At 33.5% G+C, this 24,256-nt stretch overlaps 1 protein-coding gene across 2 annotated transcripts; it reads right to left on the reverse strand.

The window, feature by feature from the left end:
* Positions 1 to 548: 548 nt before the first annotated feature.
* LOC129265343 (WD repeat-containing protein 27-like) lies at positions 549 to 23,798 on the reverse strand. 2 transcript variants are annotated; one of them, XM_064102356.1, is made up of 24 exons: positions 23,381 to 23,798; positions 21,600 to 21,770; positions 20,664 to 20,805; positions 19,974 to 20,098; positions 18,988 to 19,101; positions 18,735 to 18,786; positions 18,118 to 18,188; positions 17,129 to 17,252; positions 16,470 to 16,686; positions 15,611 to 15,714; positions 14,833 to 14,927; positions 13,990 to 14,171; positions 13,349 to 13,531; positions 12,562 to 12,651; positions 11,973 to 12,079; positions 10,982 to 11,071; positions 9,762 to 9,940; positions 8,897 to 9,030; positions 7,631 to 7,728; positions 6,640 to 6,761; positions 5,766 to 5,863; positions 4,804 to 4,906; positions 3,706 to 3,804; positions 549 to 1,394 (listed from the first exon to the last, which is right to left on the reverse strand). In XM_064102356.1, the coding sequence occupies exons 2-24, from the start codon at positions 21,738 to 21,740 to the stop codon at positions 1,344 to 1,346; spliced, it is 2,721 nt and encodes a 906-aa protein (XP_063958426.1). In that variant the 5' UTR covers positions 21,741 to 21,770; positions 23,381 to 23,798; the 3' UTR covers positions 549 to 1,343. The 2 variants fall into 2 exon arrangements, with proteins under 2 accessions (XP_063958426.1, XP_063958427.1); XM_064102357.1 differs by having other exon boundaries at positions 21,600 to 21,764; positions 23,381 to 23,773.
* Positions 23,799 to 24,256: the final 458 nt, after the last annotated feature.

Below are 24,256 nucleotides of genomic sequence, written 5' to 3' on the forward strand. Positions count from 1 at the left end.
TTTTCGTCACAAAATGACTTCAAACCTCAGACTGCCTCCACTTGTACCGAATACATACAGTACACAAAAATATGAAAGGGAAATTGAAAAATGGATGTGGATCTTATGGGCCTATTGGCGTTGCAGAAAAAAAGAGAAAAGGTGGGGGCGAAAAAAAAGTATGACAAAGAAAAAGATGAAAAGGAATGAGATAATAAAGAAAAGAAGAGAAAATATAATAGAAGGAAGAAAAAATAAGAGAATGAGATAAGGGGAAGAATTGGCAAATAACAAACCTTTCAGACTTTATAAATGTCTCATTTTTAGTCCTGTGTAGAACTAAAAGTTTGCTTGCGGCTCGCACTCACTCTTTTTTGTTTTACTGAGAGACTTATCCAGTTCATGAATTTGTAAAACTTGTCATTATCAATCCCCTCTTTCTTGCTCTCTATTGATCTTTCTCTATCTCTCTTTCTCCATGTCTCTCCACACCCTCACTCTCACATGTACACACCTACATTCACCTTTCAAACAAATAAATAAGAAATCATTATTAGATGCCATATTAGTAAAATTGTTTTTTATTCACACTTTTTCTCACAATAATGCAAATATAGAATTTGCATAAATTTTATTAAAAATACATACAATGAATATTGCTGTTGGAATAATAAGAAAAAAAATGGACGGACAGTCTTGGCAGAAAATAGATAGTCGGAGAAATGACACTTTTAATATATTACTCTTTAGAAGAAACCATCTAGCACATCAATCAAATTAACAAAAATATATTTATTATTATTCATATCATCATCTTCTTCATCATCATCCTTAAAATGATGGGCCATCAAGGGCATTTTTGTAAGAATTACAAGCACAAGGTAGAATACCTTTTGAATAGGTATAAACATGTCTGAGGCATGGTTGAGGGCATTTTGACCTTTTCAAATCGTGAAATTATTCTAAAACCCGAGCCTATTATGTCTATCATATTGTGTTTTAAAAGATGGAGATGTATATCATTATTTGACAAACCAGTCCAAACACCAAAGGCATAGTGTAAGAACTGTTCTAAATGTGATCGTGCAATTAATTCTTACTAATGCCTTTGAAGATGTGTATAACTAATCCTACACACCCCTTTGTAGGGGCAATAGTATACTTATACACACTCTGTACCTTTGAAACAGTCAAAACACTGTGATATTTGATTAGCTTAAGCAAATTTGTCATAGATAAAAAAATACACTTGTTACTGTTTAATGAAAGTGAGGCCTTTTTATCTCTAATTAATTATATCTCCCTCTTTCACTATCCCCCTTTCAATCTCTGCCCCTCGACACCCTTTTGAGTCTTGTTCATTGTCATCTGTCACTGTACAGCCGGAGTTTGCCATCTAACGTTGCTGTGACAATCTGCATAGAAAGATTTGAAATACGAAACACCAGATGTTTTTTAATCTAAAGCCCCAGTCACATATAGACACGGATCCTCACGGATCAACACGGCAACGCCGGCATGATCCGGGGAGGTCCGGGATAGCTTTGCCCCGGATGACTGTAAACACGGCATCAACACGGCAGCTTCACACGGATCTACACGGACCATGCCGGCAGAGCACGTCGTCAACACGGACCGACACGTCAGCAACACGGACCTACACGTCAGCTACACGGACCAACACGTCAGCAACACGGACAACACGTCAGCAACACGGACCATCACGTCAGCTACACGGACCAACACGTCAGCAACACGGACCAACACGTCAGCTACAAGGACCAACACGGACCAACGCGTCAGCAACACGGACCATCACGTCAGCTACACGGACCAACACGTCAGCTACACGGATCAACACGTCAGCTCAAGGACCAACACGGCAGCTATATTGACCAGCACGGCAAATGAAAATCTGTTCATAATAATGAGCTGATATTTATTTATTTGATTTTTTATTTATTTATCTATTTATTTATTTTTTCTCATCCTTGTCGCAACATTATATTATGTTGTTTTTAAAAAATATATCAAAACTCAAAACTTCCTTAACCAGTAAAAACACAGTTTACTGTTTTAAAAGTAGTTGTTAAGTACTTTAAATCTTGAACGATAAATTTAATATCGATTTGATTTGATATCACTTTATTGAAATCACAATAAAGGAAAGAAATTTACAAAGTCAATAGAAAACATAATAAAGATTAAGATAGGCCCAGGTCATGACGCATAACTGTCGATGCAGGGCAGTAGTATAACACTTAATGTACAATTTCGATGTAACAGGTACATTACATAAATTATATACATATAACATATTTAAAAAAAAATGAAATGTGAAATAATAATAACAGACAAAGTTGGGGTAAATATTAGAAAAAAAAGAGAAAAAAAAAATATTCATACATGCACTAAGTTTACAAATATTAGGTTGGGGCCAATATCCAAAGCGTAAGAAAATATCCTGAATCATTTAATCATCCATTTAATCATAAATAAATTGAGCATGTTTGTGTCAACTGTTTAACAACTACTGAAAAGTTCATAAAGTAAATAGCGTTGTAAATATTTGATGGGAAAAAAGAACACGGACTGCCAAGGATACTCCAGGCAGCCACACGGACTTACACGGCAGCTACACGGACCTACACGGCAGCCACACGGACCTACACGGCAGCTACACGGACCATCCCGGATGGCTTTGCCAACCCGGCAGTCCACGGATGACGCCGGATGTTTTTGACAGTCAAAAACTGCCGTGTTGGCCTCCCGGACGTTCAAGGACCAACACGGACCACCCCGGACCTCCAAGGATGCCCAAGGCGCCAACACGGATCTCTCCCCGGACCACCCCGGATCAGATCCGGGATGGTCCGGGGTGGTCCGGGGTCTATATGTGACTGGGGCTTAAAAATACAATTGAAAAAATAAATTCACTGCGTTTACTATCTTTATATGAATATGCTACATCTAAAAGTAAAAAATATTGTATGATTAACTATTTAATTTTTTTCATGATTTCTATTCTTAATGCAGCATATTAATGAAGGGGTCAAAAGTGCTTTCCTGAATATGAAGCCTAGCTTCACTGAGTATAATGTCTTGTTTCTTATCTGAATTCTTATCAGAAATGACAAACTTTTCTACAAATCTTACTAACTCTTACACAAGTTTAAGCTCATTGATTCAGGGGTGTGAGTGGTCACAAATAAAAAGATCTGAAAAAAGCTGAAGAGTGTTGAAAAAGTCTGAAATAGAAAGAGCTCCCATACTTTTTGTACAGAGGAAGGCCAAAAATAAGCTGGAAAAAAAAATCTGAAATCAGATAAAAATCTGAACTCTCACACCCCTTTTGATTATAAACTGTAATTTATATTAGATATTAAAATAATTACTTCTATCCCAATTATCACAAAATCAGATTAACACATTACCTCATATAAACAAGTACTTAAAATCATACCTCAAGCCAGAAAATATCTATTTTGAATGATTTATCAAATACTAAAGCAGATTAAATCCAAGAAAACGACTTCCTAAAATCTTATATATTCAGAAATCAAAATAAATCAAAACTTATCCTCAACATTTTTAGAAGAATCCATTTTCAGTGGTATAATAGAAACCCTTTTTTTAACTTCAATATGGCATGATGATAGAGAATGAGAGGGAGAAACAGAGACAGAAAGAAAAGAGCAATGGCGCTGACTGCACACTCTCATTTACCTCAGGGTAGAGGGGGTGAAAGGTCACATCTGATACGACCTCCGTGTGACCCGACAGCTTCCTCAAGTACGTCCCACCTCTCAAGTCATATACATAAGCCTATAAATACAAGAAACAAATAAAGGAGGGTAGTAAGATACTTGATGGTTCCTGTCCAATCAACTATTTTATCATCAAAACATCATGGTCTAGTGGTTCAGCCTTTTGTCTTTGACTCAGAGCATCATGTGTTCAAATCCTATCATAGCCTTTTATCTAGGTGGAGACTGTAGCTATATCATGCCTCTCTCATGCTAAATGTAAGTGATCACCTGATGCAGCGAGACAACAGTAGGTGCAAAGCAACCACCGCCTATTCCCTCTCGTCTTACTTTAGTGGCTGTTTTGTTTTTATCAAGTACAATTCAGTGCATGTCTTTCATATAAAAAACTACGATCGGTCATTCGTTGATAAAAAGAGAACATCGACTAAAGCAATATGGAGTTAGCTGAATAAGAAACTGATTCAGAACTAAAAGATATTCCATTTATTTGATGCATAACTTTAAATACAGCATAATAAAATAGCACCCAACTGAGTCACATCATTGTTTGATAATATTAAATGTTGATCCCAGGCATAAATAGTCATATCTGATTAATGGCGTCAAAAACAGAATTGTATACACTTATTGGCCTGTTTTCCTAAGTTTGGTTTAAAGTAGGTCCTTGTCAAACTCTACTAAAATTATGGGAAGCAAAAAATGTTAAAACATTTAGTACACTGTATGTTTACTGTGTAAACTGTTCTCCCCATGCTGCTATGATGGAGAAAACTATTACTCTCTCAGACAGCTATAAATGATTTGAGCGTCAAATGTTCTGATACATTATTCAAGTACTGTTAAGAGATTTTTTGTCACAGTTGGCAATAAAATAGTTGAACCACAAATTTAGACCTTATTTTAAATTAAAACCGAGTTCAGAATACAGGCGAACAAGTCCAAAACAGAAGACATTTTGAAATATTGAATTAAAGATATTTTGATATTGACCTTTGGAATGACACATAATTAAAAGTAATTAACAGTAATAACGTGAATGCTATTGCTAACTCACGGATCTATCTTCAGCTCCTGTAGCGATGTACTTTCCACATGGACTAAAGCATAATCCACAATGATGGGCTCTGTTAAGATGACCCTCTAAGTGCTTCACACATCTACGTAATGTAAAAAAAAGAATATTTCATGTTTAATTATTGAAAAGAGATTAACGGAAAGATTGTAAAGAAGAGACAATAAAAACAGAAGATTTAGAGTTAAGAAAGAAGAAATATTGCAGTGATACTCTCCACTGTTTTTCTCTCCAATTATAAATTTGAACGGAGGGGGGCAAATATTGGTTGATTAACTTATTTATTAGCCCATTACTTATTAATGTATTCATTAATCAACCTATTTTTTTAGCAATTACATTTTTCAACCAATATATTATTTCACTAATTTGTTTGTTTATTAAACTTTATAATCCACCAATTCATTTTTGGTATCTTACTTTGCAAAACACTTTCAAAGACATACCGTAAGGGCACTAGTATTCAACCCGTTTGGAGAGTTTCCTCAAATATATAGAAATATAGAATACCATTCAGTGCAAAAGGCCATCGCCGCATAATTCGATCCTCCGCGCATACAGTCGACAGATTGACAAAGAAAATATTGACAACAGATTACCCTGGAAATAAAAAAGGTGTGAAATTAAGATAAATTCCCCATTTCTAAATATTTTGGGGAATATGTCAAAATCTTTGAATTATGCCGGGTTGAATACTAGTACCCATACGGTATATTTATTAAACAAGTTTTGCAAGATTATCAACTTCTTGAACATTTTTGTTTTTGTCATAACATTTTCATAAATGAAGAACTTCATTATAAAAAGAATAATTTCCACGACAGCCTTGCTCCCATATTTATATGTTCACAGTTGTACATTCAAATGAAATGAAATAATGACAGAATCATTCTTTCTCTTTGTAATATTGTTTGGAAAATCAGAAAAGCAAATTAATATCTTACTTATTTGACCTTAGATCCCATACTTTAATTCCATCTGTGACTGCGGATGTTGCAAAGAGATCATAGCTACTGGATTGATGACTGGCATATATTGACCCCTAGAGGGAGACAAATATAAAGGGACATCCCGTAAATGTAAGTATCATAGCTGACAGGGGTGCCATACCTGAGTGGTCTAAGACACCTGACCAAACCAGCGTGTGCATGCTAATTTTATTTTTTCTTAACTTCTTCATTAAAACCATCCACTTATTATGTATTTTATATTCAATATCTTCACTTTTTCTTAACAGAAGCAAACGAATAGATAACCTTTATTTGGATCTATTTTTGGCAGGGAGAGCTAGACTAGCTAAATGTTGCTGACTGGTAATTGCATAATATAATCAACCTTTTTAAATGTTCGACCCTCATTTATCTCCATTCTTATTTCAATTTAAGAACTGCTCAAGCCATGATAAATTAACAATTGATAATTTGATAATAGCTCAAAGAACCCTTTTTTAAAGAAAAATAAAAAAGCATCACTCAAATGCCAAATTTGAATTCAAAGGCTTAAAAAAAGATTGAATGGCCACCTTACTTGTGTATGATTGGAATGTTAGATGACATGCTTTAGCCAGGCTTCAAGAAAATCTGAGGGTATTTAGAAAAGTCAGATGAACATTCTATCGGCCTGATGTCCCACTAGACCAGGACAGATGTACATTACATGCTGTGGCAATGACACATAACAGGATGGAATTGAAAAGCACCCATTCTTAAAGTCTTAAATTGCATGTTACTACAAAGAATTGACACTCCTTCATTGGAGATTACTCATGCAATATACAACAGAAGATTAGCCCTGTACTAACTATACCAGTCCTCATACCTGATTCTGGGCTATCGCATGTACAGCTCTACTTTGAACATCAGGGATGCGTGTAGCAGTCTTTCCTACATTCATATCCAAGACTTCAATTGATTTATCAGAACCAGCACACAAAACAATGTCTGATTGTAAAGAATAAGGTTAAGGGATAGTATCACAGCAAAAAAATATGATTAAGTGCTAATGCATACATGATATCTTATGCATAATCTTATTAATTATTACATGGTAGAGCACCACCTGTAAATATAATCTAACCAATCTTTTTAAATATTTTTTTATAATAAGTACATGGCGGCTGTATATACAATTGTATAATACCAGAATTTTAATTTGATGTAAAAAAAATTAACCTAATCTACAACACCAAAACACTGTGTGGAAGCGTCATGGTTTAGCAGTTCGGACTCTTGTCTTTCAATCAGAGGGTAGTGTGTTCGAAGCCCATCGCGGCCTTGTGTCCTTTGGCAAGGCGTCAATCCACAGTTTGCCACTCTCCACCCAGGTGTTAAAAGGGTACCCGGTAAGATGCGAAAACCTATGTAGCATGCCTTGCAATTGAGTCTTGGAACTCTTGTCGGAATACACCCCAGGGAGTGGATAATGTGCATACACTGTGTGCGGGCATACCAGGATCCGATGATCGGGTTAATAATAATTGCAATGTAAAGCACTTAGAAACAAAGTGTAATAAGCGCTATATAAATGTAACTACTACTATTATTATTGGAGTATACTTATTCACACATCCTACTTTAGAGATGACTAAAAATGTAGTACCGTTTTTCTGACAAAATAAGAAGGTTCATAATTGTTTATAATTATCACATTTTAATTATGGCAAATAAACTACTTAGAAATGAAAATGTGCTGATAGTACTAATGTTGAATTACATCTGCATAATTAAAATTTTGTTATTGTCAAAGTCATTTAATGATATAATTTAGTTAATTTTAGGTTCTATACATGTATAATGTTTACAAAGGATACAAGAGTTGAAGGTATTTATAGCTGACATGGCAGTGATCTGCTGGGCTTTTTCCAGCTGAAACTGCTTCACAAGCTTGTAGCGGGAATTAGTTTGATACCTGATAGACAGAAATATGAATTAAAATAAACTTATGTTAAACATTTAATTTTGACAGTAATAAAAGAGAGTTTCATGATGATGTTGATTTTCTTGAAAAGAAAACAAGTAAAAAACAGGAGATTGGCAGTGAAATTTTGTTGGAAAAACAATGATTTAAATTATATAAAAAGACAATAAACGCCTATCTGACTCATCATGGCATTGTCACCCAAACTAATTTTAATTCCTTCAAAATTGATTGATTCATTTATTTCCACACTCCATAAAAGGAACAATACAAGCAGTGTAAAGAAGGTATTACAGAATACAGTACAATATATACATATGAATATTCCAATGCAAAAGGAAAATATACGCTACACGAAACAATAAACCAAAATCTGAACAATACTTATTTATAATCAGACAAAAAAGAGAAACAGTATACTGTATGCAAATGTGGGGATCATTTAAAAAGTTATAAAAAAAATATAATCCCGATTTTGTCAATAAAAGTTTGAGTTTTCCAGAGAAAGGCTAGGGGAAAATAAAATGTGATTGAGGTAACTTAGTCTAGGGAATTAAAGTTTTTGTAGAAGAAATGTTTTAAGTTTATATTTAAATATATAAAGGGATAGTGAACTTTTTACTTCTTCGAGAAGACTGGACCATTATAACCAAAATACTCTGCTGGTTTTGGTTTCAGGGCTTTAATTAAACCAAGGTCATCAAGAACCATGGCAGTGAATGCCCTTTTGACTGGCATCAATTAATGCCCATCTCATTGATATGGAGATTTTTGTGCACATTTTTCTTTTTCAAATTTATGCTTGTAGTACTGGCCTTGTCTTACAAAGAGTTACGATTGATCCGATCAATCACAACTATGAATGGCCAGCAACGTCAACATGTATTATTCATGTTTGTTCAAAATATTTTCTAACTATGATGTATATTCATGCATTCGTTGTTTTCTTGAAAATTCACTGTGCTTCTCTTTGTTTACAAAGGACATTGTGCAAATTTCCTATAGAAAAAATTATGATACTGATGGATTTCCATAGAGTTATGATTGATTGGATCAATCGTAACTCTTTGTAAGACAGGGCCCAGAAATGTGTCTTGAAGAAAAGTGGATTTGCCTTAAAAATGTCAAGAATTAAATCTAGTGGTTCAATATCCTTTACCTTTTAATGTCATCCACCTTGGTATCCAGATGACATTTATACATGAAAAGCGAACTAGAAGACATCAACAATACAAAGCGATCCACATAATAGAACTGACCGAGCTTGATTTCTCTTTCAAATAGTGGATTACTCTGCATCACGAAATACAAAAATAAGAACAAGTAGATTAGTATATATCACTAAAATCATTTTGATGTAAGATACTGGGATGAAAATAAGAATTGATACAAAGGGAATGAAAATAACTAATAGCATGAAATGTTTTGTAAAAGAAAAAGGTGCATTAAAGTAAACAACTAGGGCCTTTTCTGAAAAATCCAGTTGTGATTAAACAACCAGTAGCATCATTCAATCATATAAATAACAAAAATAAAAATAAGATAAAATCCTTGTATCTTTTCATAGATGTAAACAGCTTTCATAAGGTCAAGATTAATCTGCATTTGCTTCTCTAATTGACAACATTAAACAATTTTCTATTCATTTTCATAGATAAACTCTGAAAAAAAAATCAAATGTGGTTGTAACATCATTCAAAATGTATGACAATAGCAAAATTCTAAAGAAAAGTTGCCAATTTGCATTAACAAAGTGATTTTAATGTATTTATTACATTGCCAATTTTGAGTGTAATGATCAGATAGCTTAAGTGGGATGGTTTTTATTCAGGAACAGCAACACATATTGCACTGGAAATAGTATCTCTTTTTCAAGATACATTTTGCCTTTTCTTATCATATTCCATTTTCTGATTGCTAGCATTCAGGACAACGCAAACCCGTAACAATGTATCCTTAAAGAATACATTGTGATGGTGTTGATATGGCGATATGAATCACATATGTCCAATGATCTTTCTTACTTTGTCACCCATGGTGGGTTTCTCTTTGTCTGAACCAAAGTTGTTATTGACCCGGTCAAAGGTCATGACAGGATCCGCCAGCCCTCTGGTCCATACCCGAGCCGTCTTATCATCTGATGTAGTTAATAGCCATTGGTTATCATGACTCCATCTTGCACTGTTTAATACACCGTTATGACCTGGAAGAGGAAGTGACGTTTAAACAAAGTTGCATTGAGTATTATCATATCATTTTAAAGAGTTTTAGTTACAAATGACCATGTGACAACTATATTATGTATTATGACTATCCCATGTAATGTTTGAAAATGTATATTCCACTATTAAATAACAAATAAAACGTGATGTTTAATTACACAACAACTTTTTAAAACATAATTTATGAACAAGTAGTACACCCAAGTCTATCACCAACACCTAGACTTGCTGGACAAAGAAAAACAAGATACTTAAATCATAAAAAATGAACAAACATATGAAAATTAATAGGATACTTTTTATTTAACTATCAATAATGCAAACGCTGTGATTTTTTTTTTGGGGGGGATCTCATGTGGATTCCTTTCAATTACCTATCAGGAATACAACTGTACAATTCCTTAGTAAATTTGAAATATGTCACAACACACGGAATAATAGGTATAAAAAAACATATTTCTAAGAGCATCGGAGATATTTTTTTCAGACCTTTGAGTATGTTCACGGAAGAAGGAATAATGACAAGTTTAAAGTTCACAATGTGGTCTTAAAAACTGACAAACTGCAAGGGATGTTGAGCCTTCTCATCTTATCATTGCTGCACCTACTTAAACAGTCCCACCTCATCTTCTACGCAACACTGACAACAAGGACTTTTCTAATCTCATATATTCCTTTTTTTCACATGCACATTCTTTTTCAGTTTCAGAACTCAGTTTCATGGAAAGATACTCTACTCTCTCTAATAATGATAATTTCTTCCCTCTAAATTATTCCATATTTTATATCTTTACTCTTACAAGGACTGACCACATGGTGAACCAGCATTCTCAACAGAACAATATCTGGGGCCTGCTGCTGAAAGAATCGCCTTTAAATGAAACTCATAAAATTAAGCACAAGTCCCATATGCTTGCTTCTGATTGGTTGATAATAAAGTTGCGATTGATTTGTGGAGTTGCATTTGATTGCAACTCTTTCTGTAACTGGCCTGTGATTTATAAAAATATGCTTTAACATACCTGAGAACGCAGTTCCTTTGCCAGTAAGGGGCATCTTCAGAATCTGGGCTGATTTGTCCGCCATTGCACAGGCTAGACTCTGACCATCATCTTTAAATAATGGTTCAAAAACAATTAAACAATTTAAGAATAGAGTTGAAATTCCTTATCATGTGAAAATTAAAATATGTACTAAAATTTATTAAATTCATTTTGGTTATTTCACAGAGCAAACAAATAAATTTATGAACGATTATTGCCAAACCAAGGTTTTAACACTTCAATGAATTTCATTAGGTAAAGTTACAATATGCAGATTTACATTGGCATTTTTACTTTCAACACATATTTATAAGAGCATATAATTTTTGGCAAAATAGAAATTAAATAGTTAAAAATGTATTTATAAATTGTCAAATGTTTGAGCTCTGGCCATTTTGGCAGTTCATAAACCAGTTGCTAATCTCTGCAAACAGCTGTATGAAACAGGATCGATGTTAAGTTTCCAACTCATTATGATGAAATGAATTCATATTGATATAAAATAAGAGCCATGGAAATTACAAAAACATACATAATGTAATTTCCAAAGCTGGCTTGAATGGGTGCTTTGATCTGATAATATGGGCATCACATTCAAAATGGAGTTTTTCTATTAAAATCTTGCTCCTGACAAGATGTCATTTTCTGGAAGGGGTTGCTGATGATTACTTTGAAGAGGAGAATACATGTAAAATTTATTGATCTTATATTTCCACTGCCAGAAAGTGGCAGAGATCTTCTTCAATATATCTGAAATGGAACAATATTGTAAAAAAAAAGTTGTAAATTATAATCAGGAATCTTTCAATAAGTATCAATAAGTCAATTTGAAATGGAGATTGAGACAAATGTGAATAACCATCATTTCAATAATTACCTGAGCCTAAAGTAGCAATGCCATTGCACAAATAGGAAAAAACTTCACATGAAGTATATAGATTGACATTAAATTCTTTAACACAACACTTACCAGAGAAACTGATTGCATTGATTGGAGACCCTCGTTCACTCAAGACCAGCTTGGTTTTCAGAGTCTCAGGGGGCTCAGAATCAATGGGATACTCTTTTAATAATGACCTGAATAAAATGAAAAAATGAATACAAAATAGAAACACAAACTGAAATAGTTATTGAAGAAAACTCAAGAAAAAGTCCCACATAAAAATTCCATAAATAAATAGAAACAGATTAATGATGACTCAACACATAAATTTACCTGCGACCCCACCCCCCAAATCTATTAATACATAACCGACGACATAAATGAATATTTTCTTCAATTACAAGTTTTCTCCAAATTATATATTTTCTTTCAAAAGTGTGATATCCTCTTGAGTAGTTTTAGTAATTTAGTCTAAAACAAAACACAAGATATATCAATAGGAAAAAATTCCTATAAAGCTTCACTTCCTCAAAAGTGCATGACAACTGAGCTCTACAGCCTTCAGGTCTTATATATGGTGTTAACTGGCAGTTTTTTGCTTATTGAGATCTTATATTCCATTATTTATACTGGTAAGTGATACTGAATATATCACTTATAGTAAATGTGCATTTACCTCATTCCTGGAGCAGAGGAGGATTTCTGCAATGAGCTGCTTGCCTTCTTAGTTGATGTCTGCTTAGTTTGGGGAGTAAACATCTTGGTTCTGAAAAAAATAAAACAAAGATAATAATATGTAATAAAAACATCTTTACAAACTAATACATGGAGCAATGGATTACTTGAAGCATTAATATATATATTAGCATACAATATAATAGCCTTCAAAAGGCAATTCATTTTTTTTAACAAGTGTGTAATAATGTTTCACTGTGACAAATAACAAAACATCAAACTCATTTTTCAAAAAAAAACAATGCCTATTGAAATGAGGAAACAAAGAATAATTAACCTGAATTTAACAAAAAGAGTTACTCTGCCAGAGAGGGAAAGATGAAAGAGAAAGTGAGAAATAGAGGAGAAATAGGAGAGAAAGTCCAATTGTGAGAGACAGAAAAAAAAACAGACAGAAGGAAAGAGAGAGAGAGAGACAAAAAAAAGATGCATCCAGGCATATTGAAATTTGATTTTGCAATTTAAAATCAAATGACTTTCCTTTTTAACATGAACATTCATAATATAAAGAGAACACACAAAAAATAATGCACATTAACAAAATAAGAGCTGCATCTTCCTCCTGGATTCCTCAAATCTTTATCATTAGTTTTTGTAATTTTCTAGCTTATCATCCCATTCAATGAGGAATGTATGAAAGCTGTTATGAAAGATACTGAGCAGGATTCAAGCAAACAGATGTGACATATATTTCAAGGTGCCAAAATTCTATCATTCACATCAGTTACCTAGAAGTTTCTGTGTACCCTGATGAACGCACTTTAGTCTTGAAGGTCAAAGGCTGATCTTTGGTCTTTGTATTCTTACTTTCTGCTGATTTAGACTTCTTAGTCGTAGACCCAGAAGCTGTCTGTTTGCTGGATTTGGGCACCAGTTCGGAACGCAGGAATGATTTATCAGCAAGGGGTACACTGAAAGATAAAAAATATACAGAGACAAGGCCCGGGGGGGGGGGGGGGGTGTCACGTTTTATAAAATATAGTTGTGGCAAGAAAACAAGTAAAAGGTCACCACCACTTAATACAAGGTGTATTTTCCCGTAATTTTTTTTTAGAAGCCCTGTGCGCCCCAAATCCATATGGGTCCAGTCACACAATTTTTTATAGCTCCAAGCTGAGTAGAACACCAATTGAAATTTTAAGGAAAGTAAGATCTATATGTATGTGCAAACGTGTATTAACAAGCATAATGATCTATGTGCTATGAAAAAAGCCCCCCCCCAAAAAAAAAAAATAAATAAATAAATAAGTAATAAATAAACAAATAATATAGTGTAAAATATTCCTTGTTAACAGTACCATAAATTTTGTATAATTTCCAATTCAACAAAAATGACTCATTTTGCTATTAACCATTCAATACAACTTACTTGGGAATGACAGAGACTTTAGCGCTGCTTCCATCTGACTCTGTAGCATTGATATCCAAGGATTTACCCATCATCTGAGAGAGCTTGTTGACTGGGTCTGATTCTGGTTTCCTACTGACATCACATCTGATGGTCAGGGTGTGTACAGAGTTGTGGAACAGACTACCAATCAGACATGTTACCTGGTTAGAGAATATATGATAGTATTTATCTATTAATCATTTCAACAGATTTATATTAAGAAAACTCAGCCTAAATCAAGTTTGAGCATGTTAAAGAATCAATTGATGATGAAAATACGCCGCAGGGGATAAATTGTTCACCTAGGATATTGACACGGTTAAGTAAATTTAGACTCTTATGCCTGTTTTGTGAACTCGGGTTTTATCTAATCTCTGATCTATAAATGTGGTTCATTTTTAAAAACGATAGCCAATTACAGACACTAATCTCTAGCAGTAGAGGTTCAATTTATCATTACATTTTTTGCTCAATTCTTTCATAGCTTTCAAAAAAATAATAACTAGAATAGTTTTCTCCACTATTTAAGCATGGGGAAAGTACAAAGTTACAGAAGACATCATACAATGTACACAAAATTCGACATATCATATTCCCATAATTTTTAGTACAGAGTTAGACCATAGTTCAGAATATGGGGCTTAAAGATAAAATAGAGTGAATAAGAATTACATTTTTAAATTATAAATATGTTTTTAGTACATCAAATGAAAAACTTCCATTAGTTCACAATAGCAAGTACACTGTTACTACTAATAACTTTTCAGAAACATGGTCCTGATTTGTCAAGCATTTCATTTCTGCACAATTACTAGCCATTACCTGAGATGGCTGAAGACTTGACGAAAATGAATAATTCCCTGCTACTCCTAAAACTACATCCTCCTGATCGATGTTTTCCTCTGATTGCACTGGTCCTACCAAAAAAAGAAAAGTTTTAGTTAAAAAAAAAAATCAGTTAATACAGACTCTGCTCATATATCTGGGTTTGAAAAATGTCATTGTGATCATCATCATTATCATAATAATAAACATCATCAAAATCACCATCACATTCATCATCGTCATCATGAAAATCATCAACATCATCCTCATGGTCAACCTTAACATCATCATCAGAGTCATCATCTTCATCTTTATCATCACCATAATCATCATCCTCCTCATGGTCATCACCCTCATCATCATCTTCATCATCATCTTCATCATCATCATCATCATCATCTTTATCATCACCATAATCATCACCCTCATCATCATCTTCATCATCATCATCATCATCATCAGCAGCAGCATCATCATCATCATCATCATCAACATCATCCTCCTCCTCATCATCATCATCATCGTCATCATCATTACCATCATTATCCCCCTCCTCATCATAATAATCATTGGCTACTAGCTGTTTGGAGGCAGTAAGTGAATCGACTCACTGTGACTTCTGTTTGTCTCTCCCCCTTACTAGTGCAGGTAATCAAGTTTGCATGACAGATAATACATATGCAAAGTCAAAGACTTTACCCTATGGCCTCAATTTAAACGTTCTAATGGACACTGTTGGATACATCTCATGATCTATTAAAGTGAAACTACTTACCTTGGAAGTCAACATACTGTTCTACCATACAGCTAGCAGCATTGAGTTGGATTAAGGCACCTGGAGTTCCTATCATTAGATGAGACGTACTATCACTGAGTTCTCTACAAAAGCACCGAAGGAGATAAAACAAATATTATTCTGCCAATACTATCTAAATATAATAATAAATGGTGCTATCCTGTATTTCTAAGGATTTTTAGAAATATAAATTGGTGTATGTTTATTCCTCTTCTGTAACTCTATTTGTTATTCTCATCCTTTTCTTCTGGTATAGTATTGTGATGCACAACAACTTTCAATTCTTTCTCTGTATCTTTTGATATTCAATTCTAAAACTCTTTATTCTCTTTTCCTATCTTCATATTCTATCCTCTTTATTTCACTTTTGGCATCATCTCACTATACCCCCCTTAATTACAAATACGAATCTTTCTATATTACAGTCAAAACTAATATTCAATGCTTTAAGCATCTGATTGGCAAAAGGAAATAAGTGGTAATTGTTAGAAACATTTCATACTGTTTGCATTCAAATTCAAGTGTTCAATCAAAAGAACATCAATTTGTCTACTGTATCATAATCATATCACAATCAAACAATGTACTGAAATATTATGATACAAAGCTTAAAAAGGAAGTTCAAATTTTAAGAGTTGCACAGAAAATGTATGACATCACATCCCTTTTGTTATATTAGAAGACATGGTTGAATGTTTTCATGAGTTTGTCCATGTAATTCTGAGAAATGATTTTGCACTAATTTCTCAAAACAATTTGATTGACTTTCTTTTTTTGCATATCTTCAATACTCATCAACACAAAGAAGAAATATAATGAAATGTAAACATGTACTTACTCTACAAGAGAGGTGTCTGGTAAGAGGAATGCAGGAACATTAGAATGATCACCCTTTTCTTTTGTTCCAGCCTTTGGCGCCGTTTTGGGGCTGGAGAACCCAAGACCAAGGATGCTCTCCCCACACTCCACTGCATCGTCGTCATCCTCACCATCGATCATGGATTGGTCTGTTTCCTGTTTCTTCCATGATGGTTTGCTACTGATAGTAGCAGGACCTGAAAAGACAATAGTCTTCATATATTACCAAGTCCCTAGGATAGGACTCAAAGCCACATATCATCATTTGGTTCTATTTCAGGCATTAAATAAATAGAGTTTATTTACTGTAATTGGAACTACAATAGAAATTTTAATGGGGTTACTTGCCGTTATTGATTTTATTAGGGAAAGACATTGGTAAAGTTGAATACATGCAAGTAATTTCTCACCTCTTAAAAATTGAAAACTCAAGAAAAAACAATATTTTAAATATGTAAGTGAAGAAAATTCTTGTCAGAAAGAAAGTTTGCTCAGCTCAATACCCTGTACACAATGAGAAATGTCAGATATCTCACTATCATGAATAATAGAAATGAACTAAAATCATATTATCTAGAAGGATTACAAAATTAACAAACTTCAAACAACACAATCATACTGAGTAAAACTAATAAAGACCTTGTGACGTAGTTGAAGCCTTTTGTTCTGCCTTGAGCCTATTCTGTTGTCTAATATGTTTTGCTATATCAATATGGTGTAGACATCTGTATCCCTTTCCTTCTGATAAGTCATATATCCTGACCTACAAGTAGAATAAATATAATACAAATTTTAATTCAGAATTTATAGAAGGGGTTGGATGGCGGTGGGTGGTGTAATAATTAAAATTGTCAATTTAATACCCCTATGCTGCAATTGCATAATTATATTATATTGGATAGCTCAGCATCAGATAACAGAAAAAAAAATTATAAGTTAGGGAATATTACACAAAGTGAAGATGAGTGTAATATATCTCTGTTTTCTTCATGAATAACACAATCTAATAGATTTATTATCTTTAATCATCATTATTACTTAGACCATGCAATAAGGAATGATATTGCACATCAAGTATTAATGTATGTACATGCACATGCTTAAAACAGAATTTTGGAAGTAGCTCCATTGACAGAATGGAAAGAGTACATCATATAACAGAAGGTTTTATTTTACATTAACTTAAAAAGAGAAAATAAGACATTGGCAAGAAAATATTGGAGTGTAACCACTTGACCAAGAGTCAATGAAACAGAATGCCTGCTTGCACAATTTTTTCATAATTGTCTTGTTTTGTCTCTTTTCTCAAAGATTCTTCAAATCCATGTTCATAGAAATATTTCACCATAAACCAATTGGAAGCTGGTCAATTTGATCCCCAAAACACAATTTGCGATGAGACCTACCCCCCTGTTAAAGCACACTGTTAATGAAACTCACCCCCTGCCAAAGCTTGCTCTGAAAAAGCCAAGGGCCCCATATAAAATAGGGGTAAGAGCTTTAATTAGCACAGTATATCAAAGCAAAAATGTACTGATGTACTGCTGAAGGTAACACATTTATTGATCACATAGGCTTCGGTCTTGTAGGCCTTTAACCAACTAGGCATATTAACATCATTAACTAACCTGACCATCTGTAGTTCCCAATGCTACACACTGGCAGTAAGGGTCAATGGTGAGAGAAATAAATGGAGAAGCTGAGAGGGAAAAAAGATGAGAAGAATGTTATCAAGTTGACTGGAGATACCTAGTGGTCTTTGTAATACATTTAAGTCTTTAGAAATCACAGATTTCAGTAGTCAATGAATTAATAGGTAATGCCCTCAAGATATTGTTCTTATCTGCAACTAAACTAGAGCAATTTGCTTCAGTGGGAAATTGATGAAAATGACTAAGTACTGCATTATGCAATTTAATGTACTTTCACTAAAACAAAATGACCGAAAGTAAAATTTTATTCTTGAAATCACTTATGATGCATAGTTAACAAATTAATTAATATGTCTATTGAGATCATTATGCAGTAGTTGTAAAAAATTTGTGATTTTTATGATAATTTTTACCAACCCTTTTATTTACTGTTTGGCCTAGCTTTATAAGCAAAGTCAAAACCATTAAATAAAAAAAACATATGGTAATATGTAATTCTTAATCAAAGAGGGTTTTTATTTTTTAAATCTAATAATTGATTTTCATTGCCAAAACTTGACAGATAACAAAGCTTACAATTTCAAATTACAAACCTGATATTATACTGGATTGGTAGATGAGGCACTGCGTTGCAATGTCCCATACCTAATCAAAACAAAAAAATATATATTCCAGAGAAATGTATTAAACAAAACATTGTTGAAACTAGTTTCAATGGCCACTAAACATTTGTAAGATTGAGATTTTAGATGAAACTCAAGTATAATTCACATTACTGACCCTTTACCGAATCTTAGGACGTGCTTTAAGGTTAATTCCCTAAATTTTCTTAATAAATCAACTTACTTTGAATGTTCTATCTTCAGAAGCAGACACCACAGTGTCCGGTGAATGGGGACAAAACTCAGCACAGGTCACCAGAGAAGTGTGACCTTCTAGCCTTGTATCAAGCCTCTCTCTCTGAAAAACAAATACAATATGTGACATTCCAAAAATACTCTTTACCAATTTATAATTTGAGTAGTTCTATATATAGCAGTGTATTTGGGTACGGTAGTTTTTTAATACTGTCACATCAATCCAACAACTGATCAGGTAGATAAAACTTACACACTCCTCTATCATAATGGAAGAGAAAGATCAAGTCTCTATAGAATACTTTATCAAATATCTCGGGATAAGAAAGCTTTTTTTAATCTTTATAATATACAAAGATGAAAATAAAGATCTAATTCCTCCTAAAATATTTTTTATAGCATTCATCCATTCTCAAGGTTTGATTGCATTCAATTTTAATATTAATTTTTAATGGTTGAGTGCTTTCTGAGCATATAATTCTTGTGTCAAAGAAACTGTTTTAAAGCAATTGAGAAGGTATATGGGGTGAGAAATTTTAGATTTTCTGAATTGATAGGAAATTTACTCATTCTCCCTGAAAGTAAGTTGCACTGCTCACAAAAAATATATGAAGGATATACAGGACTACACACAAATTCAAAGACTACACACACTGGAAGTGTTTTATAATATAAGGTATATTTTGTCATATTTGCATGATGAGTGCATTTGGAGAACAGTCTGTTGCAGGAAACTTCATAACATTTCTGAATGAGATGGAGAATATATCAGAACTTGTAAACTGATTGTAGTTTTTTCCCCAATCTGGGCTACATTGCATTAAAAAAATTATGGTAAATTTGCTGTCCATTTGCTCAGCAGCCAATCAAACAAGGATACCATAGAAGTTACCATTGGATGGCGAAGCTATCATAAAAGTAAATTTTATGCAACAGGGCCCTGAACTTTCCAAGAAAGCCATACAAATTTCTTACCTGAGCATCTAGAATAAGAACCTCATTCTCCACACACAGAGCAACCAGATTCTCATCTGGATTAAAGCTTACATACTGCGGTTCTTCATAGTTGGTGCCTATGATGGTCCCCCTTATTTGATGACCTAAATCAAAAGGGCGATTAAAAAAAAAAAAATATGACACTGCATGCTATGGCACTTGTACTAGTTATATACTTCACATAGTCATTTCATGTCTTCAGTAATTTTGCAATCCAATGAAAAGTCTATTTCAATTTAGTCTTCTATATTGAAAATTTTTCAAACACACCAACATTCAGATTTTACAGACAAATTTTATTCTGTTGTCTTCATTTGATAAGAGATGGGGTGGGTTGGGAACACTTCATTCTAATGAAATTATGAGTTAAAAATGCATTTAGTGTAAAATTCCATTTATTATAAATTGAAAATATTATATGATATAAACTATAATAAAGAGACAAAAGTCATAACAATTCAAATTTTAGCATTTTGTATTTCTCAAGCATTGAATAACATGTGGGTGTTCTTTTTTTTATAGGGGGACAGGAAAGCATGACAGCTTTGCTCTCAATATCTTTACTCAAGTTTACTTTACCGACTCTTATCTTAACCTTGATTTATAATATATTGTCTCAAATGTTCATCCGTGGCTATAGATAGGTTGAAATTTGAATGAAGATTTCACCTGTATCATGGGTTTCCCTTGATTTCTCAATATTCCACACTATGATGTAATCTGATCCAGCAGTGCAGAGGAGAGTAGGATTGTGTCTGAAGCCAAATGCAATAGCAGACACTCGTCTTTTGTGAGCTACCAACTCCAAGGGCTGTACAAGAAACAAATATTTTCAACAAGTTTATTTCACGCATAAAGTTTGTCCATAATACCTATATATCGTACTAAAAATAATAATGATTAGAAAAAAATACAGAGATAGATATACTAGGTATGATGTTTGTATATTAAATTGAATAATGAAATATAAAATGTAACACCACAGACTCTAATTCCTGTCTTTCAAATTTTTAAAAGTCATTAGTGTCATTAATAACATATGCGTTGGTTGGTACCTTTTTAAAATTAAAAACTGAAAAAAGATAAAGAAAAAGGATGCATAGTAACAAGTGCTGAAAAGAGGACATAAACTAATAACATTTTTTTTACAGAATATAAAATGAAACTGCATTCTTGACAGAGTGAATTAAACTATTTTATGTTTTTGGAGCAGCACAAAAAATGTGCTCTTGCCAGCATTGGTCCAATATCTTGGGATGGTTAAAAAAAATAGGTTAAGTTCATGAAAATTTACATATTCTCTAAGCATTTAACAAAGGAAATCATTAGATAAAAAAATTTAAGTGTATAAGTAATACAACATTTAATTTACTGAAAATACAAATTAGAAAAACACTAATAAAAAAAAAGTTTAAAGTACAAAGTTCCAACACATGATTTAATACACAAGTTACCAAATTTATATTGAAGAGAAAAGATGATCTACTAGAATGATTTTTAAGCATCGACTCTAGGCTTGTTTTTGAGGGGAGGGAGTACTCTGGTATCTGATCTGAGATTCAACTGAATTTCAATACAATTAAAAAGAAAGAAGTTAATAATAACCTTTGACTGCCAGCTTTGCAGACTCCAAACCCCAATGGAAGATTTAGTGAATGGAACAGCCAAGTAGGTGCCATTGTTGCTCAACTGGTTTTGTGAGATCGGATATGGTGTGCGAATGCTGAATTTATGAGTTGTAGACATATTCCTCTTTCAACTTTATTACCGCTATCTCTATCCGAAAAAAGACAAAAAGAAAAAATAATGAAATAAAAATTATACTAGAGAATCATTAAATAAATTAACCCTGTACTAATCTCTCTCCCACGTGATAAAAGTTTTCCATTACTTATTTTTTTATTCTTCTGTCAAGTAGACTGGCATCAACTGATTTCATAGTCAGAATCGATTCTATCAATAAAATTTAAACATAAATTGCATAACAAGGCATCATCATAAGAATTCTACAATCCCATTCATTCAGGGGTGATGCCAATGTATAGAGGTGAGACTGAGGGTAGTAGATGACCCAAACTATTTTTTTCTCAATTGTATAAGTTATAACAAAAGGATTAGTTAATTCTACATGACCCTCGATTAGAAATGAATAGGTGTAATTTTGGATGCACTTATTTCTCATCCTCTTTTCATATTTGTTTAGGACTTTAAGTACAATTTCCCGTTCTCAATGTTGAATTGGTATGAATTTTTAATTTCATTTAGGCTCAAACTATTGTCAAACTGAAAAAAAAAACCAAGAAAATAACATCTAATTGAGTAATTCTAACGTAACTTACACTGCACCACTCTAGGCGACACCCCAATACTTACCCGTGCTAATAAACTGGGACTCCACTCACGCGCATTTGGGCCGCCCTAGCTTAGAACTAAGCAATATTATCTAGAAATTGTTACATTGTAGTCATTAAATATGTTCTATTAAATAAATTGATAATGTTTAATCGGTACTCACCGGTTCTTTTGTTGCATTTTCAGACCATTTCTCACAATTCTTCGTAAATATTTGCGGCAAATTTTGTCGCCATAGACAGCTTAGCATCCATCTTTATTGATAAATGGAGCGCCCTTTACGATAGTTGTTAATGCCGCGGAGAAATCGTTAGGCATTTTGGCCTGTGTTCAAGGCGTTCTTTCTGTTTTATTTTTTATATTGAAGATTGTGCATTTGTTGAATAGCGCCGTCTACGTCAGGTATGAGATCGAGTGTATAAATACTCTTCCAAAATAATTATGATTCCGACCTGGCGCTGTTTAACTTCAATCTCTTTCACCTAAATTAGCGATGAATGCTAGCATTATAAAATATATATTATTAACGTCTGACGAAAAGAATAACCAACCGATCAGCTGACGAGAACGCGAATCACGTGATCTTCATATCAGCTTCGATCGCGAGTCAGAAGAGAAGAGCAGCTGCCCAGAAAATCAGGAAAAAGCCGTGAAAATGTAAGTTCCCCTTCATTTCTTTCATTTTTTGTTGTTGCTAACGATGCATTTACACTATAAAATTATAATTTAAATAAGAGAAAGGAATATAGCTTGTACTTGTGATATAATATATAAATATCCTGTTCTCAGAGATTTCTAACCAAAAATACTACTGATGTCGCCTATGAGGTCCATACATGTAGCTACAATTGTCAATCCGTGGCAACAAACTACATAATAAGACAAATATATTTACCTTTTCATTGATTTTTCAAGGAGGTTTTATTCTTAATGTTAGACCAATTAAATCAAAACTTTCTAAGACAGAATTATAAATCGCTACCCATCATTGCATTTGCAAAACAAACACTTTCAGGACATATTCATTTACTCACGTGTAAATCAGTGTATGGGACTGTAGTATACCGGTACTATCGTCATTTTATGACATGTTCGTCTTGCTCTTGCTGCCTCTTTGATAACTGAATAACAGCTACTGGTATTCCACACGATGGAGAAAATACGAAATAAAACGTGTATTGAAACAATCGACCGATATCTGTAAACAGTTAGAAACAAATACCCCAGAGCAAGCCCATGTCGCTAGGTCTATTTATTCCGAGGACCTCCTAGCGTCTCATTTCTATGGCAATGAATTCCGTCTGTGCCTCATTTTTCATTCGACTCCGTCTATTCTAGTACTAGTAGTACTTATAGTACAGTCTGTGTGTACGTGTACGTACGTGTACTGTGTACGTATACTCACGTCCCTAGCTAGCTAGCTGTCTAAACTTTATCTTTTATTTTAGATTCGTTTTCACACATGTTTGCTTTTTGGGAAGGGAGGGGGGGGGGGGGGTGGTACCAGGAAGTGATTAGTTTGAAACCAATCCAGTTTGAATTAAAAAAAAAGGATAATTGTAAAGTCCCCAATGCCAGAATAAACAAGTAAACAAATGAATGAATGAACAAACGAATAAATGGATGGATTGATGAATGAATTATTTAATGAAGAAAAAGATTAATAAACCTGCTCTAGTTGGTACATTTATGTGCCTCCTCCTTTTCTTCTAAGTGTTATAAGCTCCTCCCCAGCCCCTCTTCCCCCGACTCGTTCCGCATTCTTAATTCTTCTTTTCAACATATGTTTGGGGGAGGCTATTTTATCATTTTGTGATTGGGAGAAAAAAAATTGTTACATACTTTTCGCAACTATGTAAAATGCTTAATATACCTCTGTATATTGAAATATGTGTTGTTGCAGAAATCTT

This window comes from Lytechinus pictus, chromosome 7, assembly GCF_037042905.1.
Source record: "Lytechinus pictus isolate F3 Inbred chromosome 7, Lp3.0, whole genome shotgun sequence".
Lineage (NCBI taxonomy): Eukaryota > Metazoa > Echinodermata > Echinoidea > Temnopleuroida > Toxopneustidae > Lytechinus > Lytechinus pictus.

Bases quoted from the DNA above. Each gene is read 5' to 3' on its own strand.
- LOC129265343 (XM_064102356.1), bottom strand. From the start codon at position 21,740: ATGTCTACAACTCATAAATTCAGCATTCGCACACCATATCCGATCTCA. The intron at 17,253-18,117 runs GTTAGTTAATGA...TTCTACTTGTAG, and splicing joins TGGGAACTACAGATGGTCAG to GTCAGGATATATGACTTATC. The intron at 6,762-7,630 runs GTATCCTTTGTA...CTTTACAATCAG, and splicing joins TATAAATACCTTCAACTCTT to ACATTGTTTTGTGTGCTGGT.